This window comes from Leucoraja erinacea, chromosome 15 (assembly GCF_028641065.1).
Source record: "Leucoraja erinacea ecotype New England chromosome 15, Leri_hhj_1, whole genome shotgun sequence".
In the NCBI taxonomy this organism is placed as follows: Eukaryota; Metazoa; Chordata; class Chondrichthyes; order Rajiformes; family Rajidae; genus Leucoraja; species Leucoraja erinaceus.
In genome coordinates, this window is record NC_073391.1 from 19,980,929 (window position 1) to 20,005,623 (window position 24,695).

At 42.4% G+C, this 24,695-nt stretch overlaps 1 protein-coding gene across 1 annotated transcript in view; it reads right to left on the reverse strand.

The window, feature by feature from the left end:
- Positions 1-5,907: 5,907 nt before the first annotated feature.
- inpp5f (inositol polyphosphate-5-phosphatase F) overlaps positions 5,908-24,695 on the reverse strand; it is a 145,239-nt gene continuing 126,451 nt past the window's right edge. Inside the window, exons 13-20 of the mRNA XM_055646835.1 lie at positions 20,253-20,381; positions 17,844-17,961; positions 14,894-15,092; positions 12,341-12,412; positions 12,095-12,168; positions 11,250-11,378; positions 9,982-10,069; positions 5,908-8,344 (exon numbers count right to left, since the gene is read on the reverse strand). Of these exons, the coding sequence (XP_055502810.1) occupies positions 7,195-8,344; positions 9,982-10,069; positions 11,250-11,378; positions 12,095-12,168; positions 12,341-12,412; positions 14,894-15,092; positions 17,844-17,961; positions 20,253-20,381 (1,959 nt within the window). The 3' untranslated portion in view covers positions 5,908-7,194. The remainder of the gene's footprint in view (positions 8,345-9,981; positions 10,070-11,249; positions 11,379-12,094; positions 12,169-12,340; positions 12,413-14,893; positions 15,093-17,843; positions 17,962-20,252; positions 20,382-24,695) is intronic.

The following is a 24,695-nucleotide window of genomic DNA, read 5'->3' on the forward strand; positions in this document are numbered from 1 at the left end:
TAGTTACTTTTGTTTCCCTTTTTTATAATTAGCCTAATCATGGGTTGGGGTGAACCTCTTGATATTTCCGCATCCAGATTTAACCTGTAAACTTATGCTGGAGTCGCTAGTGAATAGGTTACTTCACACATCATAGCTTTGGGTAAGATAACTGTTTAATCGATGGGTTAACTTCTAACATTAAGGCTGTCCATTTTGTTCCCTTTTTTAATTATTCGATCAGCCTTTACTGGGTATTTACAATTGAATACATGCTGCCTTCAAATTCTAACAATATTTTTGCATCTGTTTTGAAAATCAATTTTTAAAGACTTGTTGAAATTATTTGCCTGTGATTTGACTTATTACTTGTGAAATCCTGACAGGTCCAATGGGCTAATAAAAGTTATGTAGAATATGCGGCTGGTAACAAGTGCAAAGGATAGATGAACACAGAATCTGTAGAAAAATAGAGGTAATTAATACAACGGGTTCAAAGCAAGGCCGTTTGTGCAACTTGCGTGCCAGTTTTTAACATCCCAGTGCCTGGATTTTATCTTCTTGTAACAGTCCCAGGTTTTTGTATGCAAAAGTCGATATAATCAGATTAAGGGCAGCACAGTAGCGCCAGAGACCCGTATTTGATCCTGAGTACCGATGCTACCTGTACGGAGTTTGTACGTTCTGCCTTTGACTCAAATTTCACTGTACCTTAATTGGTACATGTGACAATTAAATTGAATCTTGACTGTGTGGGTTTTTCTGGATGCTCTGGTGTCCTCCCATGAACAGGTTTGTAGGTTAATTGGCTTTGGTAAAAGTTGCCCAATTTTTCCCTAGTGTGTAGGATAGTGTATGAAGTGATCGCTGGTCAATGTAGACTTGCTGGACAAAAGATCTTGTTTCCATGCTGTTTATATTCTACCAGACGGTGACAAGAAATATTCATTTACTAGTTAATGTTTTGTTTGCCCCACCAGTGCCTGAGCAGATACAAATGGGAATCTTGGGTTGCTTTAGTGCTTTCTTATCAGTGGTTGGCTAAAGTATGTTTTATTATTCTAATAATAAACTGAAAGATAAAATTCTTGCATCATGCCTGATGCAGACAGTTTGGATAGATGCTGCAATTGCAAGACAGATGTCATCTTTATCTATTTTGCTCATCTGGTGACTCAACATTTGAGTCTGGAATTTAGTTATTTTCTACTTCCAACATTGCGGCGTGATCCAGCATCTCCAGTTTGCCAAATGTAAGATTGGTGAATTGGAGCAATTTTGAGCAGTTTCATGAGTAACGGAGAGAGGGTCTGGCCCCCATAATATGTACATACTGGATACACTTGAGGATGATGTGTATACAAAGAAAGCCCCTTCACGTTCTAGCCTTCTTCTTGCTTATGGCGTGCACAGCCTAAAGTTGTAGGACAACTTGTTCTATTTGATCGTATTTGAATGTGCACGCCGGGTTGATTGCATTTGTCGAAACAGGGCGGACCACGTTCTAGCCATGGCACTGCCACTCATGGCCTCTGGCTCTTGTGTGTTGAACAGCAGATGAGCTCAACATTTCTACTGAGTCTTTTTAATTTGCATAAATATTCTGCATTTATGGATTCCTAAAGTTCAGAGGTCAGTCTGGAAATATTGCCTTTGGTAAGGTTTAGAGTGATAGGGAGTAAATTAGATTATTTTAGATGGGGCATCTTGGTTGGTGCAGACAACCTGAAGGGCCCGTTTCTGTGCTGTATGGACAGAAGGAAAGCTGTTGTGATTGATGCACTGCAGTCACTGCACGGGCACGAGGAAGGAACATTTAGGGTGGTAGTTAAGGGGGTGATCCAAACATGCTGCTTCAGCCAGGTTGCCCTCATCCAGGTTAGGAGAGTATTTGATTATACAACCAGTTGCCTTGTACAATTGAAAGGCACTGCCTTTTATTGAGGCAAAGGGATTAATGACTTGCACAACACCAATTGTGTATTGATTATGATGGATGGAAGATCATTGATGAATCAGCAGGTGAGGAGTGAGACAAGGAAACTTGTCCCAGAGGAGTTGTTCCAATGATGTCCTTTCTCGAGTCGGCTGCCTGACCTCCCACAATCATCACTGCCTTCCTTTGTGTGAGGTATTGGAATACATTCTGCTGCTTGACCATCCAACGTCAGTTTACCAGGGCACCCAGATGCTGCACTCTGGGCAAATACCTCACTTCCTCTCTGTTTACCAGGGCACCCAGATGCTGCACTCTGGGCAAATACCTCACTTCCTCTCTGGAATTTGAGACGTAAGCAAAGTTGCATTGTGGCCTTGAGGGCTGGAGTGAAGACAGGTTGGTGCAATGTAAACAGCATTAATGAGCAGATCATTGGCAAGGAAATGCCATGTCTGACACTTAACCAATACAGGTGAGAGGGATGAGGGTGATATTAAATCAGGTAGCCTTTACCTTTTACCAGATAACAGGATAAAGCTGGACAATTTTCTGTCAGGTAGGTGCCAGTGTTGGAGCTGTAATAGAACAGCTGTTCTTATACTTGGCTAGTTCTTGAGTATAAAACTGGCCCCCATAGCATCTTCTCCATCCACTGTTCCAGGTCTTACTGAGCATGTTGCATTGGCTGAAAATTAAGTTCAGTGATAAATGGATATCACAGAAGGGAACCAAGGAGGCTACATCTATATCTGGTTGGAAATGCTTCTTTAGCCTATGCTTTAGGATGGAATAATCTTAGTGCTACTTCCTTACTCAAGCTTTTTAATTTTCCCACCATGACTGGTTGTGGGAAGATCTCTGCTTTCATCTGACCGGATGCCAATGGGATTTCTTGGCTCCAGTTGCTGCATGGTTTATCTTAGGCTGTGGTGTACGTCTGCGCTATTAGACTCAATAGAAGGCAGTGTAGAAACAGCCCTTCAGCCCATCACATCCACACAGACCATCACATACTCAACTACACTTCTCAACCTCCCCTGTTAATGTTTTCCTTCCCCCCCCCCCCCCCCCCCCCCCCCCCCCCCCGTGTATCCCAGTGAGTGACATTGCATTGCATCCTCCTCCACCCACCTGCAGTCGGGCAATTGACAGGAGCTAATTAATCCCAGTTACAAAATGTTGGTATCTGGGGGAGACCTAGACAATCAGCAAGAGCAAGTGAACACTGGGATTAAATTTGGTTTTCTGAAGCTGAATCGGCAGTACAAACAAGTTGATTTACACTTCCTGTTGGTTAGCTTACCTGCACACTAGGGGCAATTTAGAGCTAATTCACCCGCAAACTCACATTTTTTGGAATGTGCGTGGAAACCAGAGGAAATTCGGCACAAACAACAACCTGGGTCTCTGGTGCTGAGGCTGTGGTTCAACCAGCACCTCCACTCTGTATTTGTCAATGAGAAGTGGAAAACCTCCAGCACGTTGCATTCTGACCCCTTGCTCTATACTTCCAAGCAACCATCAACAGGGAGTACTAGTGGTAGTCAAGAAATGGTTTCATCGCCCATATTTCATTTGATGCTATTTTCCAAAGGAGGAGCTGTCCTCAATGTTGGGGACTGCCAGAGTCGATCATTGTCATGTGTACCCGTGTGCACATCTCCCCCCAGCATGACAGGCCATTACCTTGGTGTATGGTGTGGGAATCTGCCAGAGCTCTCCATCATTCCTGCTCACAGAATCAGCACTGATGTGCTGCTGCTCAAGTTAAGGGAAATACAAAATCACCAAATGAATTGCCGATACCAACTTCAAATCTTAATCTCCATTTGATATCCATGCTCAATGCTGTGACGAGTGGGGGGACAGAAATAATTCATTTACTTTTGTGTTTAACATTCAGCCATTTGAAATAAAGTGTGAATGTAGGGGCAGCAGCAGAGGTCAGGATTGGACCCTGTAAATAATATCACATTACCAGCATGAATCTGCTGGCTGCGGACAGAGGTAACGTGTGGAATTGACATGACTATCTTGAGGAACGTTTAGGCTTCTTTCTGAACTGCATTGCAAGATCACTTCAGAAATTAACAAGCAGAACCCTTCACAAATGCATATGTAATGTATATCGTTGCCAGGTGGGAAAATGCAAATAACATTGATTCATTCTGTTTTTGCATTTGGGATGGAACTTGCATTATGATTGGAGCTGTTGCATGTCAGCTTTTCTTGATCTACAACACAATTTCCTGGGCCGCAATTATATTCCACAGAAGAGACGCACAGCGGGTGAGGCAGCATCTCTGGAGAAAAGAAATAGGTGACATTTCAGGTCAAGACCTTCTTCAGATAGTGTCGGGAGAGGGAACCGAGAGTTGAAAAGGTGCATAGGAAAAAATAATGAAAGATATGAAAAAAGACAGATCAAGACGGCAACGATGGCCAATGAATGGTGGAGCCCACAATGGTCCATTGTTGGCTGTAGGAAAGGTGCCAGAAGACTGGAGGGTGGCAAATGTTGTGCCTCTTTTCAAGAAGGGCTGCAGGGTAAATGCTGGGAACTATAGGCTGGTGAGCTTAATATCTGTAGTTGGCAAGTTACTGGCGAGTATTCTGAAGGATAGGATATACAGGCATATGGATGGGCAAGGGCTGATTACGGACAGTCAGCATGGTTTTGTACATGGGAGGTTGTGTCTCACAAATCTGATTGATTTTTTTGAAAACGTGACCAAAAAGGTTGATGAAGGCAGAGCTGTAAATGTCGTGCACATGGACTTTAGTGAGGCGTTCGACGAGGTGCCGCATGGTAGGCTGCTCTGGAAGGTTAGATCTCATGGGATCCAAGGAGAGGTAGCTGAATGGATAGCAAATTGGCTTCATGGAAGTAAGCAGGGGGTGATGGTGGAAGGTTGCTTCTCAGAATGGAGGCATGTGACTAGTCGTGTGCCACAGGGTTCGATGCTGAGCCCATTACTGTTTGTCATCTAAGACATACAGGACAAGATTAGCAAGTTTGCTGATGATACAAAAGTAAGTGGTTTTGCAGATAGTGAAGATGGTAGTGAACGATTGCAGCAGGATCTGGATCGATTGGCCAGCTGGGCAGAGGAATGGTTGATGGAATTTAATAGAGACGTGTGCATTTTGGGACGTCGAACAAGGGCAGGACCTACACAGTAAATGGTTGGGTTGTGTTGTAGAGCAGAGGGAGTATGGTTCCTTGAAGGTCGAGTCGCAGGTAGATATGGTGGTCAGAAAGGCTTTTGGCATTTTAAACGTTGGTGAGACCGCATTTAGAATATTGTGTCCTGTTCTGGGCAGCATGTTATAGGGAAGATATTGTTAAGCTTGAAAGGGTTCAGAAAAGATTTACATTGCCAGGACTGAGCTATAGGGAGAGGTTGAGTAGGTTGGGTTTATTGCATGGAGCGTAGGAGGATGAGGGGTGATCTTATAGAGGTGTACAAAATCATGAGAGGAATAGATCGGGTAGATGCACAGTCTTTTACCCAGAGCAGGGAAATCGAGGACCAGAGGACATAGGTTCAAGGTGAAGAGGAAAAGATTTAATAGGAATCCGAGAGGTAACTTTTTCACACAAAGGGTGGTGGGTGTATGGAACAAGCTGCCAGAGGAGGTCGTTGAGGCTGGGTCTATCCCATTGTTTAAGAAACAGTTGTACAGGTACATGGATAGGACAGGTTTGGAGGATTTTGGACCAAGCGCAGGCAAGTGGGACTAGGGTAGCCGGGACATTGTTGGCCAGTGTGGGGGAGTTGGGCCAAAGAGCCTGTTTCCACATTGTATTAATCTATGACTAATACAATCAATGAAACTCATCAAGACTTTGTACATGGCTCCCGTGTAAGGAGAATTATTCAAAAGGATTAACCAACAATTTCAAAATGGTTTACTGAGTAAATATTTCAATAATTGACAGGAGGAGGAGGAAATAAGGCAATGGTCTTCACCTGTTCACACAGATACAGGGATTTTATTAAATCATCATTAATCAGCAGCCTAAATGATATCTTTAAAAGGTTTCTGCCTGAGCCGACACTATTGCTGCCATGATTCAAATACACAGCAGTTTCCATATGATGAATATTTTTGGCAGATGCAGTGCGGAGGATAATGGCCATGAACCAAATACAATGGTTTTGATGCTTGGCACTTTGAAAAAAAAAATATGGAAACAGATGGTTTGCTTCAACTTTTTTTAATTAAAATAATATTCATCCCTCCTGTCAAAATACACTGGAGCAAATCTACTTTTGTAGCATGTGCATTATTTTCAACACATCAAAGAAACCACACTACTGTGACAAAACATGAATAAATAAGCACATTAAAACATTTAAGTTACAATAACAAGTATTTTAATTATAGGAATGGGCAGTTTTATTTACCTAGAAATTCTGTGTCGAAGGCTGATATCAGGGCACAGTTAAGACAATTGGGAACCTACTGTAGATAACATGTTTACAATCTAACTACAGTACATTTATGATAAACCACAGGCACTGTCTATAGGATTGTACTAATGCTACATCAGGTTTAAGTCAAAATTTCCTCCGGCCCCTTCACCACTTGTATTTTAACATTCATGAGGATCTTGCCCCTTCTGTGTGCAAGACAGAAAAATACCTTTTGCAATAGTTCAGATTTCTAGAATACTTATAATCGTGAAATAACCATGAGATATTCAAGTCCTTGCAATAGACTTTTGCTGCACAAAGATGCTGTTCCATAAAATGAAAATATAGATTTAAGATTTTCTTTTTTTCTTAAAAAAAACTTAATTCGGGGTCAGTTTTCTCAGATGGCAGTGAAGACAATCTTAGGGCAAGATGCGAGTTATTATCCCACTGACCATTCCACTTCACTACAATGCATACTGACAGGGAACTCCTGACGTGTGTGGTATGGCATGTACTTAAGTTGTGTGGAGTGTACAACTCCTGTTTACTTGGATTAAAAACAACTGGAACAGGGCAGGTTCGAGCCAGTTGTCATCAACTGCTACTACATTGCCACCAGCCTAATACATTCTACCATAATTAATATTGCACATTGGCCTGCTCAGTAGTTGCTGCTCCAGTAGCTTAATGCAAACATCCAGGATTACCCAGATTATTTGAAAACCTCAAATCCCACATTGTTAAAGACTCCATACAAAACTGCAGATACATTTTAAAGGACTTTTGGTCTTCGATCATAACTTAAAAGTGTTCCCCTTCGTCAAGGTTACAAAGTTCAGAGACCACCAGCGGCTAAATCTGGATTATCCTTGTCTGGCACTGAGAAAACATCTCCTTCAACTGGGGGTGCTGACTCTCCGTTACATTTTCAGGGGTTCGCTGGACCTTTGCCACAGCAAAGTTTACCCCCTGGAGTAGTCCTGCCTGGGTCATGCTTGCTACCTGGACCATTGAACTTCGGATCTTAGCGAATGGTGAAACAGCACTGCTGCCCGCATCTTCTGGTTGGGAAGGAGAAGACGCTGTACACCCAGCCTCCTCTTCAGATGGATTGGACTCACAGGCTGGATTGTCCGGAGGTTCCACTGAAAGAAGGGGTAGGCGAGAGCTAGCCGAGGATACGTCCAGCTTGGAGGGTCTTGGTAAATGCATCTCAGTTTCTTCTGCCTTAACGTTGGATGTTACTTCAGAGCCACTGTTGCTTTGTTCTTGCTGCTTCTGATGGAAATCCAGATCTGCAACACTAACGTCCGGAGATTTATTCTGTGCATCTTCTAAAAACTGGTGACAATAGGCGTCAATGGGAGTGTTGAAATCAACAAGGACATCCTCGTCAGCAGTTGGTGCTGCATCAGAAGGCCGTGCATTTATCAGAACTTCACCCTGGTGTTCAGGATTATTCTGAGTTAAGTGGATTTCTGAAGTATTGTGCGGAATGTTAAAATCTGTGCTACCGATCGAATGTGATCGGCTGCTTAGCCGTGAACGAGGTCCAGTGGCGACAATGCCGCAGCTGGGAAGCACGTAGTCGCACTGTCCGACATCTTCAGCGTCCGAGAGCTGGCATTCTTCATCTGATTTGGAATTGGAGAGATAGCCATCAGATTCATAAGAGTCCGTATCAGAAGAGATCTCAAGATCCGAATCAGTTTCCTCTTTGACAGCCACAGGGGAATCCGAGCTCCCCAGACTACTGTCCGATTTCCACAGGTTCACCCGTAGATTTGGTTTTAAGAAATTAACCTTGACGTCCGGTTTTGAAAAGTTGCCCAGTTTCCGCAAATTTCCAATGGTCACATTGGATTTGGTTTGTTTGACTTTCTGGTTAAAGGAAGAAAACTTGTTGATAAGAAAGTTCTTGCCTTGGGTTAAGCTTGTACTGCTTGTTACCCGACTTTTGGAATGAATCCCAAGGATGTCTTCATGTGGCTTACTGCGCTTCCTGCAAAATAACATGGAATTCAGTCATTCGCCTTTGAAACATTTTACTTGGGTAACACTGCAAAAAAGAGTAAATGCTTCATGACTTGAATGCTAGAGTAAATGAGCCTGAATGTTAGTCTAAACGCTTTTTACGGTGGCACTGTTCAATCTTTTGCAGTTGTGGGTTGGGAGAAATTACTGTAACCACGTGACAGCTGCTTAATTGAGCTTCTTTCAAGTGAGGCATGATTGTAATTAAACAAGGCTGTCTACCTGCAATTCAGTCTGCGTATTGTGAAGTGCTTTAATAATATGTTGATTTTCAACCAAGATTGTAAAAGGTGTTTGCTGAGGATGCAACTGAACCTGGCAACAGGGAGTGACAGGAAAATAAACATCACCGCCAGCACAATGCTACCCACTCTGCAGGCCAAAATGTGTTGAAAAGTAGGTAGCCCTGGAGAACAAAGGTGCTAGCTAAAGGTAGACGTACTGCAATGAAAAACAATAGAAGTTAGCCTCACAGTGTGCTGGCTCAGAAGCTATTTGAGCGTAACATTTTACACCAGACACTACTTAGTGTGACTATTATCAAATAACATTGGAGGTTGATCTGAAAGCATTGCTGTGAGTGGAAGCAAGGACAGAACACAAGTGTGCACGTTCTGCCAAACACTTGCTCTCGGTCCACCTTGGTCTGCTGGATCTCCCAGTCGCTAACCATCTTAACTCTCCTTCCCATATCAACCCCTTTTCTGGGCCTTCTCCATTGCCAGAGTGAGGTCACACACAAAATTGAGATTAGCACCTCATATTCCAATGGGGGAGTTTACAACCCAATGGCCTGAACATTGAATTCTCCAATTTTAGCTTACTCAGCACATTTCCCACCCCACCCCCATCCCTGTGCCACACACAGACACGCACTCATTTCTCCCACTATCTCACCCCCGTTTTCACGTTATATCCCTTCCTCTAGTTTCACCTTTCACTCCAATTCTCACCTTACACCCTTTTGTCTTCTTTTCATCTCTGGGATTTATCCACCCATCTACCAATCAAACCCTTCTCACCTGTACCCACCTATTTCCCATAGACTCCTACCTCTTCACTTTCACTCCCACTTAGTCTGAAAAATGGTCCCGACCCAAAACCTATCCATGTCCCCAGGGATACTGCCAGACACACTGTTACTTTAGCACTTTTTTTTTAAAGCAGAAATAAGGAGGAGCCAGACTATGAAAAAATGGACGAGAAGTTTAATGAAAAAAATATGAAACAGTTTTTAAATTGAGTTGTTTTTTAAATCAAGGGAATACTAAAAAAAAAAGCAAGATTTCAATTCTGACTGAACTTCAAATTAAAAATAGAGCTTTGCAAAACATATCATTTTTAATCCACTTTTGGTACTTTAGAATGCCAATTTGTTGAGGTTTGATCAATGGCTCCAACTGAAAGTTATTGCAAAGAATGAGGTATGGAGTACTGGATATAGTGCTAAACAGTAGCTTAAAGAGGCATTTGAGACTTTTTAAAATGAAAGTAGTTCAGCAGTCTCTCTGCGTCTCAGCCATTAATATAGAGGCATTTCAAATGATCCCAATTGTGTTTCTACCCAATCACACAGGCATCTTGAGCAAGACAGTAACACCTCACCTCTCCAACTTCTTCTCCAGAATTGGCACATCTATTCCAAGGCCCTGCTTTGTAAGCTGCAACATTTCTGCAATGCACTGTAGGGTGTCTGCAAACCAATTAAAAAGATAATTATCATCGCCATCTTATTTCCGAAGGCATTGATTTCTTGCTCACCATGATTGCAAAGCCCACAGATGCCTTTCCCCAAGTGTATGTCATTCATGCATACACTGATGGGCACAGCACAAACCTTGTCTCCTCACATCAAAGCCAGACTCTCTTGATCTATACTCATTGGCATCTCACTGAATGAACTGGTTGAGGTTTCTGGAGAAATCATGGAACATGCAACCATTGCAGGTAATAAACTGGAGTGAAACCCTTTCCTCAGAATCTGTAGATTAGTTATAGGTAACTCAGATATTTATTGGATGGTATCTCAATAAACTACTTAATGCAGTCAAGAACGACTTTGGTCTCATCCAATGCCTATATGTGGACATGAGCAGTAATGACAATGAATTCGGAATCTTTTGTGTCAACTTCAAGCCCAGGAACTTAGAGCAGTTTCTCTCATCCCCCCCCCCCTATCCTCCACATCTCCTCAGCAAGGCCCCAGTTGAGATTAGCCCCCAAACAAATCAAATTTATAAATGAAGGAAGAAATCCGTGGCCTTGATATTGATACAGATTTACACAAAGTCCCTCATTCCTAACACCTCACTTAGAGCAATGTCCACTGAGTATTGGCCCCAGAACTGCAAGCGTGGATTTGTAATGTTATTGCAGTCTGTCTAAAGAAGGGTCTCCCATTCATGTCACCGAGATGTCACCCATTCCTTCAGTAATTCCCACTGAATTACTCCAGTTTTTTGTGTTTAACGTTATAAATACACAGGTTGATTTGAACATTAAATAATTTCTAATATAGGAATAACTGAAAGATGAAATTCCCACTGAATATCAGTTGAGACCCAGATAGAAATCAACTCCTATGCATCTCAAACGTGCAGAATGTTTTTCCAGCCTGTAGAATTTTGGTGTGTGTTACAGTAAAACTGCCTTTACTTGTATTTTAAGCAGTGCTGATTATTATAGATTAAAAATGCCAACTACAAATTGTAGTAATGTTTAACGATCTTCTGCAGAGTGATGTGCAATTAGGAATAGTGAACAAACATTTTTGATGCACATACACTTGTGGAACATCTCTCATACAGCTGCCACTACAACAATGAAACAACTAAACAAGTACAGCATTTTTTTTTGGAACAGAAGTGCTTTACCTTTTCCATCTTCCTCAGGGTTTCGAGTCACAGCTCTCAATGTGTGGAAGTACCCGCTAATTCCGTTGTGCTTGTAATGGAGTCTCATACAATTAAACTTGGGCTTCCCAAATAAAGTGGGCTCTGGTCCTTTATGTGAAACAAACCATGACAAAATGTATCTTCATTGCTACAGATTACAATACAGAAAATCAATGCTTTTGTATAATAAAGTCACTATCTTAATAATTCCCCCCACTCCCTCTAGAATAAATCCAAGTTTTGTAATAACTGTACACTGGACAATGAGAACAGACACAAAAAGCTGGAGTAACTCAGCGGGTCAGGCAGCATCTCTGGAGAGAAGGAATAGGTGACGTGTCAGGTCGAGACCCTTCTTCAGACCTGAAACGTTAACTATTTCATTTCTTCAGAGATGCTGCCTGACCTGCTGAGTTAATCCAGCTTTTTGTGTCTGGCTTCAGTTTAAACAAGCCTTTGCAGTTCCTCCCTACACACTCGACAATGAGATGCAGTAGAGGCTCTATCAACAGTGGAAGAGGGTAATCCACAGTTCTGGAAGAAGTTGACAGAATCCTTAACACATCTCATATTTCCTGCACTTCTCCTGCAGAGGGCAAGGGTGAAGTTTCCCTGGTGTCCAGTTTTCATCTCACTGGCCTCCACATTCAACAGATGAACCTCTGTCATCTTCAATGGCATCCCACCACCAGATACATCTTTCCTTCTTTTTAATTCCGAAAGGGTTGTTTCCATTTCAGGCACTGGAAGCTGCCAAATAAACCTGTACATTCATCACAGAAAGCAGCAATGGCAATCAGTCAACAACATGAAGACAAACGTACCGATTTCAATCCTCTCCAAATCCTCCAAGTTCAGTCTCTGATACTGGTTCACTTTTTCAACTTCATCATCATAGCTGCCAAGAGAGAGAACACGTGCCCGATTACAAGCCAACCAAATGCACAAGTGAACCGACTAAAACAATGTCACTAGTTGGCAATTTAGTAAACAAAGTGGTTGTACAATTTATTTGTTTAACTGTCTATGGAAGCAGTGAATGATTTTCAGCAAGTTCGGCATCTACTCACTAGGCAACATAGTAGGCACAATTGGAGAGGAGAAGCAGAACATCAACATCTCTGTGAGTGGCATCAATAAGGCTGCAAAATAATTTTTCAACCAATATAAATTTAAATGTGAATTAACAGTCCTTTCCAAACACATACATTTTTAATTTAGCAAATGTGAACACTCTGGGGAAAAAACTCACTCATTGGGATATTCAATTGCAAATTTAAAAATTAGGTATTTGCATTCACTGGTTAGAAATAAAACAATAAATAAATCAACTCTACTTATTACAATTGTGGATATCACCATTGATCTAAAGAGCAAAGAAACCCCATCCCTCTCTCAACTAGACTATACACTAGAGATACAGTGTGGGAACGAACCTTTTAGCCCCGTCGAGTCCATGCCGACCAGCAATCACCCTGTACACTAGCACTATCCTGCACAATTTGCAGAAGCCAATTAACCTACAAACCTGTATGTCTTTGGAGTATGGGAGGAAACTGGAGCACACTGAGAAACCCCACGTGGTCACAACGCCGTACAGACAGCACCCATAGTGAGGATTGAACCCAGGTCTCTGGCATTGTAAGGCAGCAATTCTACCGCTGCGCCGGCCAGCAACTATGTGCTTCAAATTCAGTGGCGTACTACTGAAGGACTCTTTACGGACAGGCAGACAAACAGCCGTGGTCGTTAATAGTCACTTAAAGCGCAAGCCGAGTGTGAAAGGTAAACAATGGTCTTAGGCCTGCCACAGACTTCTCCCATCCTTCTCCATTCTTAGCCATTGAGATCCATTCCACTCCAAACACAATGAAAACCAGTGCCAAACCTGAACTTTTACCTAGGCACAAGTTATTCATTAAAAATGACCATGATTTAAAAACCATAAGAACGTTTTATACAGTTTGTTCAGCATTTAATTTTAAGTAGGCATGCTTTACTTCGATTAGTTCCAATCAAATTGAAATCCATCGTTGGCACACGGCCCCAGAACCCAAATAGCTGCAAAGAGCCAGGTTGTCCTAATCAGGGGACTTGGAATCAAAGCACAGTCTTGGTCGATAGCAGAGCTCAGCTGGCCACTGTAGTTCATCAACCCCGATGGATTTATCAACACTTTCTGGCTCCATTAGTGCAAAGCTTCCACCGAAGTCCCATAGCACAAAGGATGCCAACCTCGGCAGGATATCAGCTTTAACTGAAGCTCAGATTGGCAATGCAAGAGATATCCAAGTAATTGTAACATTTGTTAATATTACTATAATGTTAAAGTGCAATGAACAATAACCCTGGTGTGTGTGTGTGTGTGTGTGTGTGTGTGTGTGTGTGTGTGTGTGTGTGTGTGTGTGTGTGTGTGTGTGTGTGTGTGTGTGTGTGTGTGTGTGTGTGTGTGTGTGTGTGTGTGTGTGTGTGTGTGTGTGTGTGTGTGTGTGTGTGTGTGTGTGTGTGTGTGTGTGTGTGTGTGTGTGTGTGTCTGTCTCCGATCACCACCTGCAGGAAGGACATGACTGCACTGATGGGAAGGCAGCATGCTGCCTGGATTGCATGACTTTTGTGATGGGAAGAGATTGGATAGACTGGATTTATTTTCCCTGAAATGAAGGAGGCAGAGGGATGATCTAATAGAAGTGTAGAAAATTATGAGGGGCTTAGATTGGGGAGATGATCAGAATCTTATTCCCCAGGGAGAGGGAATAAACAATAAAAGGGCATTGGTTTTTAGTGAGAGGATAAATTAATATTTATTGTTGTATAGGGAATATGCCAGAGGAGCTAGTGGAACCAGATACAATTATTATATTCAGGCATTTAGACAGTCACTTGTATAGGCAAGGCAGAGAAGAATATGAAAGTAACGTAGGAAAAAGGGATTAGTGTATGTGGGCAAAAATATTGGCATGGGTGTGGTGGGCCAGGCCAGTTTCCATGCTGTACGATTAACTATGCCCCTATGGATGTAATGTCTCAATGCACAACTACAGGTGAAAGAAAAAGATAGATTTAGCTGCTAATGGTAAAAAATCTTGTTGCAATGTTAATTCTCAAATAGCTAAAAATCCATTCTGATACATTTGATGTGCAACATCGCCATAAAAAGACTAGAAAACTGCATCTTCAATTCCACGGACAAGAAAACAAAGTTGCGGTAGTAAAACAAAAGCACACATATCAGTCAAAATGTGTTTTCTTCTGATATTCCAATCAAACTATTGTTTTTAATCACCTATTCTTTTCTCAATCGAAAATTCGGCTTTTCATTTCAACAAATTTATGATGAATTTCATTCTCAATTTTCTTTAACAACACACTCTTTCAGGACATAACTCAGCCTCAATATTATTCCAAGCACATCACCACAGGGCTAAAGGCCACTTTTAACTTTCATTAAAAATTCAGCCTTCGAGTAACTAACTCAGCCATCAATTTTGCTTTGCCGTGTAGATTAAACCATTTTAGATTGCTCTGCTGCTACTTTCCGCATCCAATCAAGAAATGCAGTTTGCAATTCATCAATATTTAATTCCCTGGAATGATGCCGATGGATGTATTTTGTGATTACACACCTTGGATCGCAATCTATCAGAGACCAGCCCCCATGGAATTTCTCATTGTCTGGTAACAATAGTTTCATGTAATTTTGCAAGAGGAAGCTGATCTGCTCTTGGTGGCTCCTCCGATTCCGTTTGTGCAAGGCTTCATGCTCTTTCTCCTTGCTGAAGATGGAGTAGAGATCTTCAGTCACTGGGATGCCCTGCATTGGATCTAATTAAACAGCAACATTATGCGCAGCCACAAATACAATTTAACAAAGTACAGACCCAGCAAGGAATATATATTAGAAGTCACGTATAAGGATCATCAGGGCAGATAAATCAATATTCATTAACAAAGCTAATAACAACGATCAAGACAGATCTTGAATTCTTGATTCTATTGTCAAATATATTAACGAGGAAGCGGAACTGTTCCTGGTGGCTCCTCCGAGTCTGTTCGTGCAAGGCTTCGTGCCTTGCGGCAGAGTGACACTGCGGTAGAATTGCTGCCTGACAGCACCAGCGGCCCCGGGTTCGATTCCGACTAGGGGCGCTGTCGATACAGAGTTCGCATGTTCTCCCTGTAACTGAGTAGGTTTTCTCTGGGTGCTCCGATTTCTTCCCACATTCCAAGAACATGCAGGTTTGTAGGTCAATTTGGCTTCTGTAAATGGCCCCAAATGTGTAGGATAGAACTAGTGTACAGGTGATCGTTGGTCAGCGCGGACTCGGTGAGCCGAAAGATACTGTATCTCTAAACTCAACTAAATCAAATCGTCCCTGGGGTAAATAACAAGAACACTACGAAATGATGCTTCAAGGAGGTTGAGAGTTTAAACAGGAAACTCTTATAAAATGTCTTACATATTATCTAATCTAGACATGTTCCTACCAATTTTGCCTGTGAAATTTGGAAAGAGTAAGAGTAATTTTTTAATACATTGCTCCAGTTTGAGGAACGTTATGCCTCAATGATGTTCATCAGCTATGTCACAGCACCACTACTGCTTTGAAGATTGTCATTATTGTGCACCAGGCTTTCAATAAAAAATTAAATACAAGATCGATCCAACAATGAGAATATGTGAATGCCTGTAGTAGAAATGAAATATTTGACATGTATTGATGCAGAAGCTGAGATTGTGCTAGCCCCACTCACACTGTCCTCCAACTTAACTCTGGCTGATGCATCCACACTATCTATTCTCCCCAGTGCATCGAGCCACAGCAGATTAAATATTATTACATCTTATAAATAATTTAGCACTAGATGTTTCATCTATATCTCTATCCGCTGCTGTAGACACTCGATGCACAATAACAAAATGCTTAAGAATAGAAAAACGACATGGAATTGAAGCCAAAATCTGCAGATGCTGGAAATTTGGAATAATAACAGAAAATTATGCATGCATACAGCCAGGCAGCAGCAGTGGGGATAGGTCGATAACCCTTTACCTGAAATATAAAAGTGAGAGGAAAATATTTTCTAGGCCGCCGAAGGGAAGGTGTGGAGAGGACAGAGGGAATTCCCGAGTAGATTCCTGAGTAGTTAAGGTAACAATGACTTAAATAAAAAATAGTTGGATACTGAATAATGGGGGAAAAAGTGACAAATGCAGTCTCATATGCAGAGGGTAAAGAAACGGATTTCCAAAATTTATATGGATGAGCCAGTAGGCTATTTCCCAACTATCAATCTAGAATTTAAGAAATAGTCCCAGGTTGAGTGGTTATTCACTATGAGGTGAGGTGGAAAATTCCTTCATTTACAATTGCACATCATTGAATCTCTCCATTTCAAGGGGGCATGGGTGCTTAGTTGCCCAATCGCTTCAAGACCCAAACTGATATTTTGTTTGCCTTTAAGAGAAATCACGGTAAAGGAATTGTGCAGAAAAGTGGTCTTAAGGTAGAGGATCAGCCATGATCGTATAGGCTTTGGGGAGACATGAAAACAAAGTACTCAAAACATTCAGCAAGTCATGCAGCATCTGTGGATAGGGGTGGTTTCTGTTTCAGCTCGAAGACCTCGCAGTTCTGTTCTATTAAATGTTTTCTTACCTGCTAGGCATATTCTATTTTTATTTTGATTCTCAATTTCTACTTGTGTCCCAACTAGTAAATCAATATATTGGAATCAGAGGGGTTTGGGCAGTTTTACATCCGACCATGCTATCCGAGAAACAGTACCCATAGTCAGGATCAAACCCAGGTCACTGGCACTGTAAGGCAGCAACTCTACCATTATGCTGCCTCAATGCTGCCTAGATTAGGGAGTATTACCTACAAGGAGAGATTGAACAAGTTTGGATTGTTTTCACTCGAATGTTAGAGGTTAAGATGAGACCCGATACAAGTATATAAAATGAGAAACATAAATAGGGTAGACAGTCAGAGCCCTTTTCCCCAGGGGAAAATGTCAAAGACATGAGGGTATAGCTTTACAATGGGAGGGGTAAAGTTCATAGGAGATGTGCACGTCATATTTATTTTTAATATCGACAGTGGTGGGTGCTCAGAAGAAACTGCCAAGGGTGGTGGTGGATGGCTGAGAGCGATAGCAGCATTTAAGAGGCTTTTATGTACGCAAATGGATGTGCAGGGAGTGGAGGGATTATGGACCAAATGCTGGCAAGTGGGACTGGTGTAGCTGAGACATGGTGGCTGGTGTGGGCAAGTTGGGCTGAAGGGCCTGTTTCCACACTATATAACTGTGATAATGCATTGTAAATATCTCCCATGGACATTATATAGTGTTAAGAATTATGCCTATGGTTAATTGTGTGTGCAAAATAGAAATGTATTTTACTCCTGATAATCTGAACGAGGACTTTTAAATTGTCCCCTGCTCCAGAATCAGACTTCTTTGCTGAAGAAGATTAAGAGACCCAGAGGAAATACATCCAAACAGAATTACCTTTGCATTTTTCATTACACATCAGGATTTATGCCTTTATATGACAGCGTTGTCTCTTACCTATGACCGCCTGTCTGTATGCATCACGGAACCGATTGAGGTAATATCGATTGGCAGAATTATAACCATCTTTCATCATTCCTGCAAACTTTCGTTCTCCAGTTCTTGTGAAGTCACCCTACCATTAAAGAGGACAGGAAGAACATAACACTCACTCTGTTGGTTGGGTCAGTTCCAAAATTAACAAAACCAGATTTGCTAACTTCAGATTTGTGTGTATTGGTCTTGAAGTTTTAAACTCAAATCTTTGCTTAAGTTTGGAGTTTAAAACTTCAAGACCAATACACACAGCACTTGGTTCATGTTCACAACTTAGTATAATCTGTTCGGAATTGGTCTATGAATGACAACCAAGATTTGTTCTTGATTCGTGTTAAATTCCTCCTCTTTGCAAGGAAAATTAAAGGGCAATTAGAATGAGTGACAGTGACCGAAAGCAGCTTATCTCAGGGACCAGTTCCACCATCACATACATCAAATAGATCACGCCATCACTTGCCAACAATCAGCCTCTCAGCGCACACCTCTGCCCGAGGTCATCTGTTGCCGGCTCTGATCTGTCTTGGATTTTTCTTGCTTCCAGTCCCCGCCCCTCACTACAATCAGTCTGAAGAAGGGTCCCAATCAAAATCGTCACCTATCCATTTTCTCTAGAGATGCTGCCCGACCCACTGAGTACTCCACAATTGTGTCTATCCACTCGTTCCCACCTCTGCCGATCTCCTTCCTTGGAGACATTGAGGAAACACTAGGTACAGTTTCATTGAGTTTACAGCTGTCAACCTGGTGTTTCTACCTCAGCAGAAACAAAGTCTCCCGCTCTTGGACAGGGCCCGTGATGAGTCCCCAACCTACATGTCAACCCTAATGGAAATCATTAGATCTGACATTATACTGATCACTAGTTGCCCAAAACACATCTCGTACCAAGCTGCCCAGGAAGTTAGAAGTGAAGACTCAAGTGGTTCATTTTTAGATAGCAACAAAAGCAAAGTCACTTGATCCACCTTGGTCATCTGTCTGCCAGTCATCCCCTCTTTGTTCCCTCCACTGCTCCACTCTCATCTCCTCCATAACATTTGTTCTCACTGTCACACTGCCATGTTTTCCCAGACCACTGGGAGGTGGGAGGTGGGTCTTGCCGCAACAGCCGACATTTATTGACCATCCCTAAATGTCAGGGAGAAGGTTGTGCCAAGTCACCCTTTAACCACTAATGCCCTTCTAGTGAAGGTTCTCCCACAATGACGTTGAGTAAAAGGTTTCTGGATTTAGAGCAGCAAAGATGAAGGATCGTACCCCTACACATGTCGTGCAACGTGACCGGAGATACCTGCAGGTGATGATGATCTTTATGATGAAGATAGACACAAAGTTCTTTTAGGAAGGAGATGAGGAAGAATTTGTTTAGTCAGAGGGTGGTGAATCTTGAATTCTTTGACACAGACGGCTGTAGAGGCAAAGTCAATGGATATATATTTAAGGCAGAGATAGATTCTTGATTAGTACAGTTGTCAGAGGTTATGGGGAGAAGGCAGGGGAATGGGGTTAGGAGGGAGAGATAGATCAGTCAGGACTGAATGGCGCAGTAGACTTGATGGGCCGAATGGTCTAAATCTATCTCTATCCCTTATGGTCTGAAAGTGCTGGCGTAACTCAGCAGGACAGGCAGCATCTCTGGAGAGGAATGCCTGATGTTTCCGGTCGAGACCCTTCTCAAGACTGACAGTCAGGGGAGATGGACACTGAACTATTGCTCTGGCTCTGCTTGGTGTCTGACCTGCTGTCAGAAAAGTCTAGCTGAGCTACTACAGACACTCGCCTGACTTACACAACTCACACTTACGTAAACAATACTGTACTCAGCCCCTCGAGCAATCAAGGCAGTTTGTAATTTCCACAACACTACTGTCTTTCAAGTTTATATTGGAAACAAGCCGGCAATGCTTACCCAGAATGCCTCTCGCCTTGGAAATTGCCCCAACTGATGGGTTCATGATTAGTAAGGGCATCAAAGGTTACAGGGGAGATGGCAAGAGAATTGGATTGAGCGGGACAAATAAATCAGCCGTGATCGAATGACAGAGCAGACTTGATGAGCCAATTGGCCTCATTCTTCTCCTGTCTTATGGTCTTTAACAAATGGGTACAATGTCGTACTGTTCAGTAAATTCAATTGTGCCACAGTGACATGTAGCCTGCAGTTTGGAAGGAGTGTGGCAACAGCTGCATTGTAATATTGTAGAACTGAACTGGCCAGTTAAACTGTTAACAAGGATTCACAATCTAGCCAAACCCTCAAGTTCTCCACACAAATTCGGAATATAAAACTAAATAAAAACAGAAGTGAGCACTAGATGCCTGTCGAGAGCAAACCACCACCAAACATTTGGATGGATTGAATGTTACCTTTAAAGCAGCTGTCCCAGCGTACTGCCTGCTAATGACATCTCCATTGTTAGCCCACATGATCTGATAAATCCGATAGCACTTTGGAGGCAGCGGCTGCTCAGGCGGCATCACTCCCAGTTTCTTCAGCTGAGAAAAAATGGCGGAGTCAAGTTTAATTATCGGTGAGGAGGCAAAACACAAAGTGCTAGAGGAACTCAGTGGGTCAGGCTGCACCTGTGGAGGGAACGGACAGGCAACATTTGGGGGTCATCGTCGGAAGAAGCCGCCTGTCCACTCCCTCCATGGGTGCTGCCTGACCCACTGAGTTTCCCCAGCAGCTTATGTTTTTATAAGACGTAACATCACACACCAAACAAAGCACAATTGACCTCAGACTCGACTGTCAAAGGACATCAGAGTGTCTAATTGATGATATTTACTATCACAGCAATTATTTTATTAAGCACCACAAACTTTTTTTTTTAACGTAATTTTGAAAACAAGTTGAAACAGGGGAAATAAAATATACTTGACAGATTTCCTCTTCATGTGTTCATTATGAAGGAGGATGTTGTAGATGGGGATTCAGGGGAGGGTTAGTGGAATTCTAGAAAAGGTGGGGGGCTTGCTGGCCTTAAAAGTGGATTACACTAGAAAAGGTGGAAGGGGAGGGAGGGAATTACTGGGGTTCTGACAGAAATGGTCAAACCTTCTCTGTCCACAGGCAAAGTGCCAGATGGCTAGAGGATAGCAAATGTGGTTCCTTTATTGAAGGGCAATGGGAATAAGCCAGGTAATTACAGGGCAGCGAATCCAATGCCTGCGGTAGACACAAAATGCTGGAGGACCTCAGCGGGACAGGCAGCACCTCTGGAGAGTAGGAATGGGTAAAGTTTCAGGTCGAGACCCTTCTTCAGACTGATGGCCAATGAGTCCAACGTCAGCATCAGGAATGGATCTTCTACCTACTCCAGTACAATATGAAGTTTCAAGCAGACTTTTCTATTCCCCACTTTGTCCCACCCTTCCCTCCGTTTCCCAACAAATTTGAAGCATTGGTTGGATATCAATATTTAATGCTTTATTTAAGTCAGCTCGTTGAAATAGGCCCATATCCACTCCAAATGGGGAAAAAAATGGCTCTCTCCCCAAGACTAGCAGGGAGGATAATCTCAATGTTGTCTAAAATTAATGTGAATTCTCATCTCCAGAGGGGGGGGGTGTGATGAAGTCGAATTTTAGTTAAAAATATAAGAAGATATTAAATTGGCTTCTGGGCTAGCTTACAGCTTATATTTAGTCGCAAATTAGGCTTGCCTTAGGTTGTGGGTGTGTGAGATAATAAATCCTATAACATTGGAGAAGCTAGAGATATCTTTGAAGTAAGATGCCATAAACTAAATTACCAATGTTTATGGGGAGGAGGCAATAAAGGAAGAGAGAAATAGCCAGTCACATCTTTGTAAACAAATGACCTATGTTTATGAGGGACCAAATGACAGAGGAAGCAGCGAAAAGAGCTAGGGTGGTCTATTTGGAGATAAAGCAAATGGCCAATGTTTTTAGTATATCTTGTACCATGTAAACAAAAGGTTTGATGTGATGCATTCTGTGGAAACCTTTTCCAGTACCTCTGACCATGACTAATGTCTGTGGAATGTGCTAAGGGGACAAAAAAAACCTATTTAAGGCAATGGAATTCTGTTGTTAAGAGAAGGTGGCTGAGCACAGTCAAGTGTCTGTGTTGGTCACTTGACTGGAGTTCTCCCTCCCTTCCATCGGCCGATGTTAAGTAAAGTTTTGAACTGGTCTACCAAACAGTTTGTGTGGTGTCTGTTTATTAAGAAGCGAACCTGGTTTAGTAGTTAAAATAAGTAGCTTTTTCAGGTGGGGGGGGGGGGGGGGGGGGGGGGGGGGGGGGGGGGGACCATGTGCCATTTATATGACCACAATCCTTCACAAGAGATTAATTTATTCAATGTAGTGATGGAATGAAAAGAGAAAAGAAATCTGAAAGGAAAGCTATGCAATTATACAAGTAAAAGTAATCAAATGTACAACTTAATGCGACTGTGTTAGCAAAGCAATTTTGACCTGATGATGGTCCTAATGTGGAGTTTTTTAATTATTTATAGCATTCACTGATTACCTTCTGCTATACCCTGCCTCTGACGGCCTAAATGCAACAGGTCATAGAAACATAGAAAATAGGTGCAGGAGGAGGCCATTCGGCCCTTTGAGCCAGCACTGCCATTCATTGTGAACATGGCTGATCGTTCCCAATCAATAACCCGTGCCTGCCTTCTCCCCATATCCCATGATTCTACTAGCCCATGGAGCTCTATCTAACTCTCTTAAATCCATCCAGTGATTTGGCCTCCACTGCCCTCTGTGGCAGGGGATTCCACAAATTTACAACTCTCTGGGTGAAAAAGTTTCTTCTCACCTCAGTCTTAAATGGCCTCCCCTTTATTCTAAGACTGTGGCCTCTGGTTCTGGACTCGCCCAATATTGGGAACATTTTTCCTGCATCTAGCTTGTCCAGTCCTTTTATAAGTTTCTATAAGATATCCCCTCATCCTTCTAAACTCCAGTGAATGCAAGCCTAGTCTTTTCAGTCTTTCCTCATATGACAATCCACCATCCCAGGGATCAATCTTGTGAACCTACGCTGCACTGCCTCAAGGCCCTCCTCAGATTTCATTTACTTTCCCACCAATTTATACTCCTTTTAGGCTAGGAATTATTCAACATTTGCCTACATTGTTCAGGTAGCCTCAGCTATAATGACCTTATCCAACTGTGAATGTGCTGCTTTAATCGGTGTTGATCCGCTGTCAGACAGCATGTACTACTTTATGACATTGTAGTCAGCTACATGAGTAAATAATTTGTTTTGCCCTGATTCTCCGTCTTGCAATAACTGCATCTTGCAATAACTTTCCTAGCCTGTCCGTGAAAAGTAATCTGCAAGGATTAATACAAATTATGCTCTGATAAATGGCATTACCCCCTGACAAATGGTCAATATGTCACAGCTATGAAATTAACTGTGCAAGCATACCACCATTTCACGGACATATCACACAACACTCTTTGAAATTTCAAATCTATATCTTGAAACCCAACCTTACTTCACCCTACTCAGTTCAACACCCTCTGTTCAAGAACAAGGATGTAATGCCGAGGCTTCAGAAGGCATTGGTCAGACTGCAGGTGGAGTATTGTGAGCAGTTTTGGGCCCGATATCAGAGGAAAGATGTGCCTGCGTTGGAGAGGGTCCAGAGGAGGGACCAGGGATCATTGGATTAACATTTGATGAGCATTTGACGGCACTGGGCCTGTACTCTCTAAAGTTTAGAAGGATGAGGGGGATCCTCATTGAAACCTACCGAATAGTGAAAGGTCTAGATAGAGTGGATGTGGATAGGATGTCTCCAAGAATGCAAGAGTCTAGGACCACAGGACACAGATTCAGGATAAAAGGACATGCCTTTAGAAAGAAGATGAGATGCAATTTCTTTAAAAGGGTGGTGAATCTGTGGAATTCATTGCCACAGATGGCTGTGGAGGCCAAGTAATTTGGATACTTTTAAAAGGAGAAGGAAAGATGCACAGCCATGATTGAATGACGGAGTAGACTCGAGGGGGTGAAGGGCCTAATTCCAATCCTATGTTTTATGAACTGTGTATTGACCAGGTTAAAACGTATCTGGGAACGAATGTATCTGTGCAATAACACGGAAAAAAGAGATGCAAGACTTTATTACCAATTTGATACTGTATAAAACAGGTGGAAGATCCAATGTTTATATGAGCAATTTAAAAAAATGTTAGTAATCTGGACATCACTGGCAAGAACAGCGTGTACTGCCCATCCGCAATTGTCTTTGAGAAATGGGTGGTGGTCAGACATCCCGTTGTATAACTGCAGTCCTTCTGGTGAGGGTGCTCTTACAATGCAGCTGGGGAGAGAGTCCCAGGACGTTGACTAAGAACATGAGATAGAAACGGCGAGGCCACTGAGGCCCCTCAAGCCTGCCACACCAGACCTCGCTGATTCACCATACACTGCATCATTTCTGTGCAAGTTCTCAATTGGCCAAAACACCCTGATCTTTCAAAAGTGTTTCCCCATTAAATACCACCAATGACCAAGCCTCTACATCCCTACGTGGTAGAGGAATCCAGAGATCAACCACCCTCGGTGAGAAGTTCCTGGACACTTTAGTTTTAAATGGCCATCCCTCATCTTAGAACCATGTCCCCTTCTTCGAATTTCTCCCTTGAGTAGAAACATGTCAACATCCACCCTGTCATATCCCCTCAGAACATGTTTCAATAAGGTCACTCAGCCTTCTTCTCAATTCCAAACGATAGCAATCAAAGTTATTTAGCTCCTTATGATGGGACAAATCTTGCACTTGGAATTAGTGGTGATTCGCTTTTGAAATGTCTCCA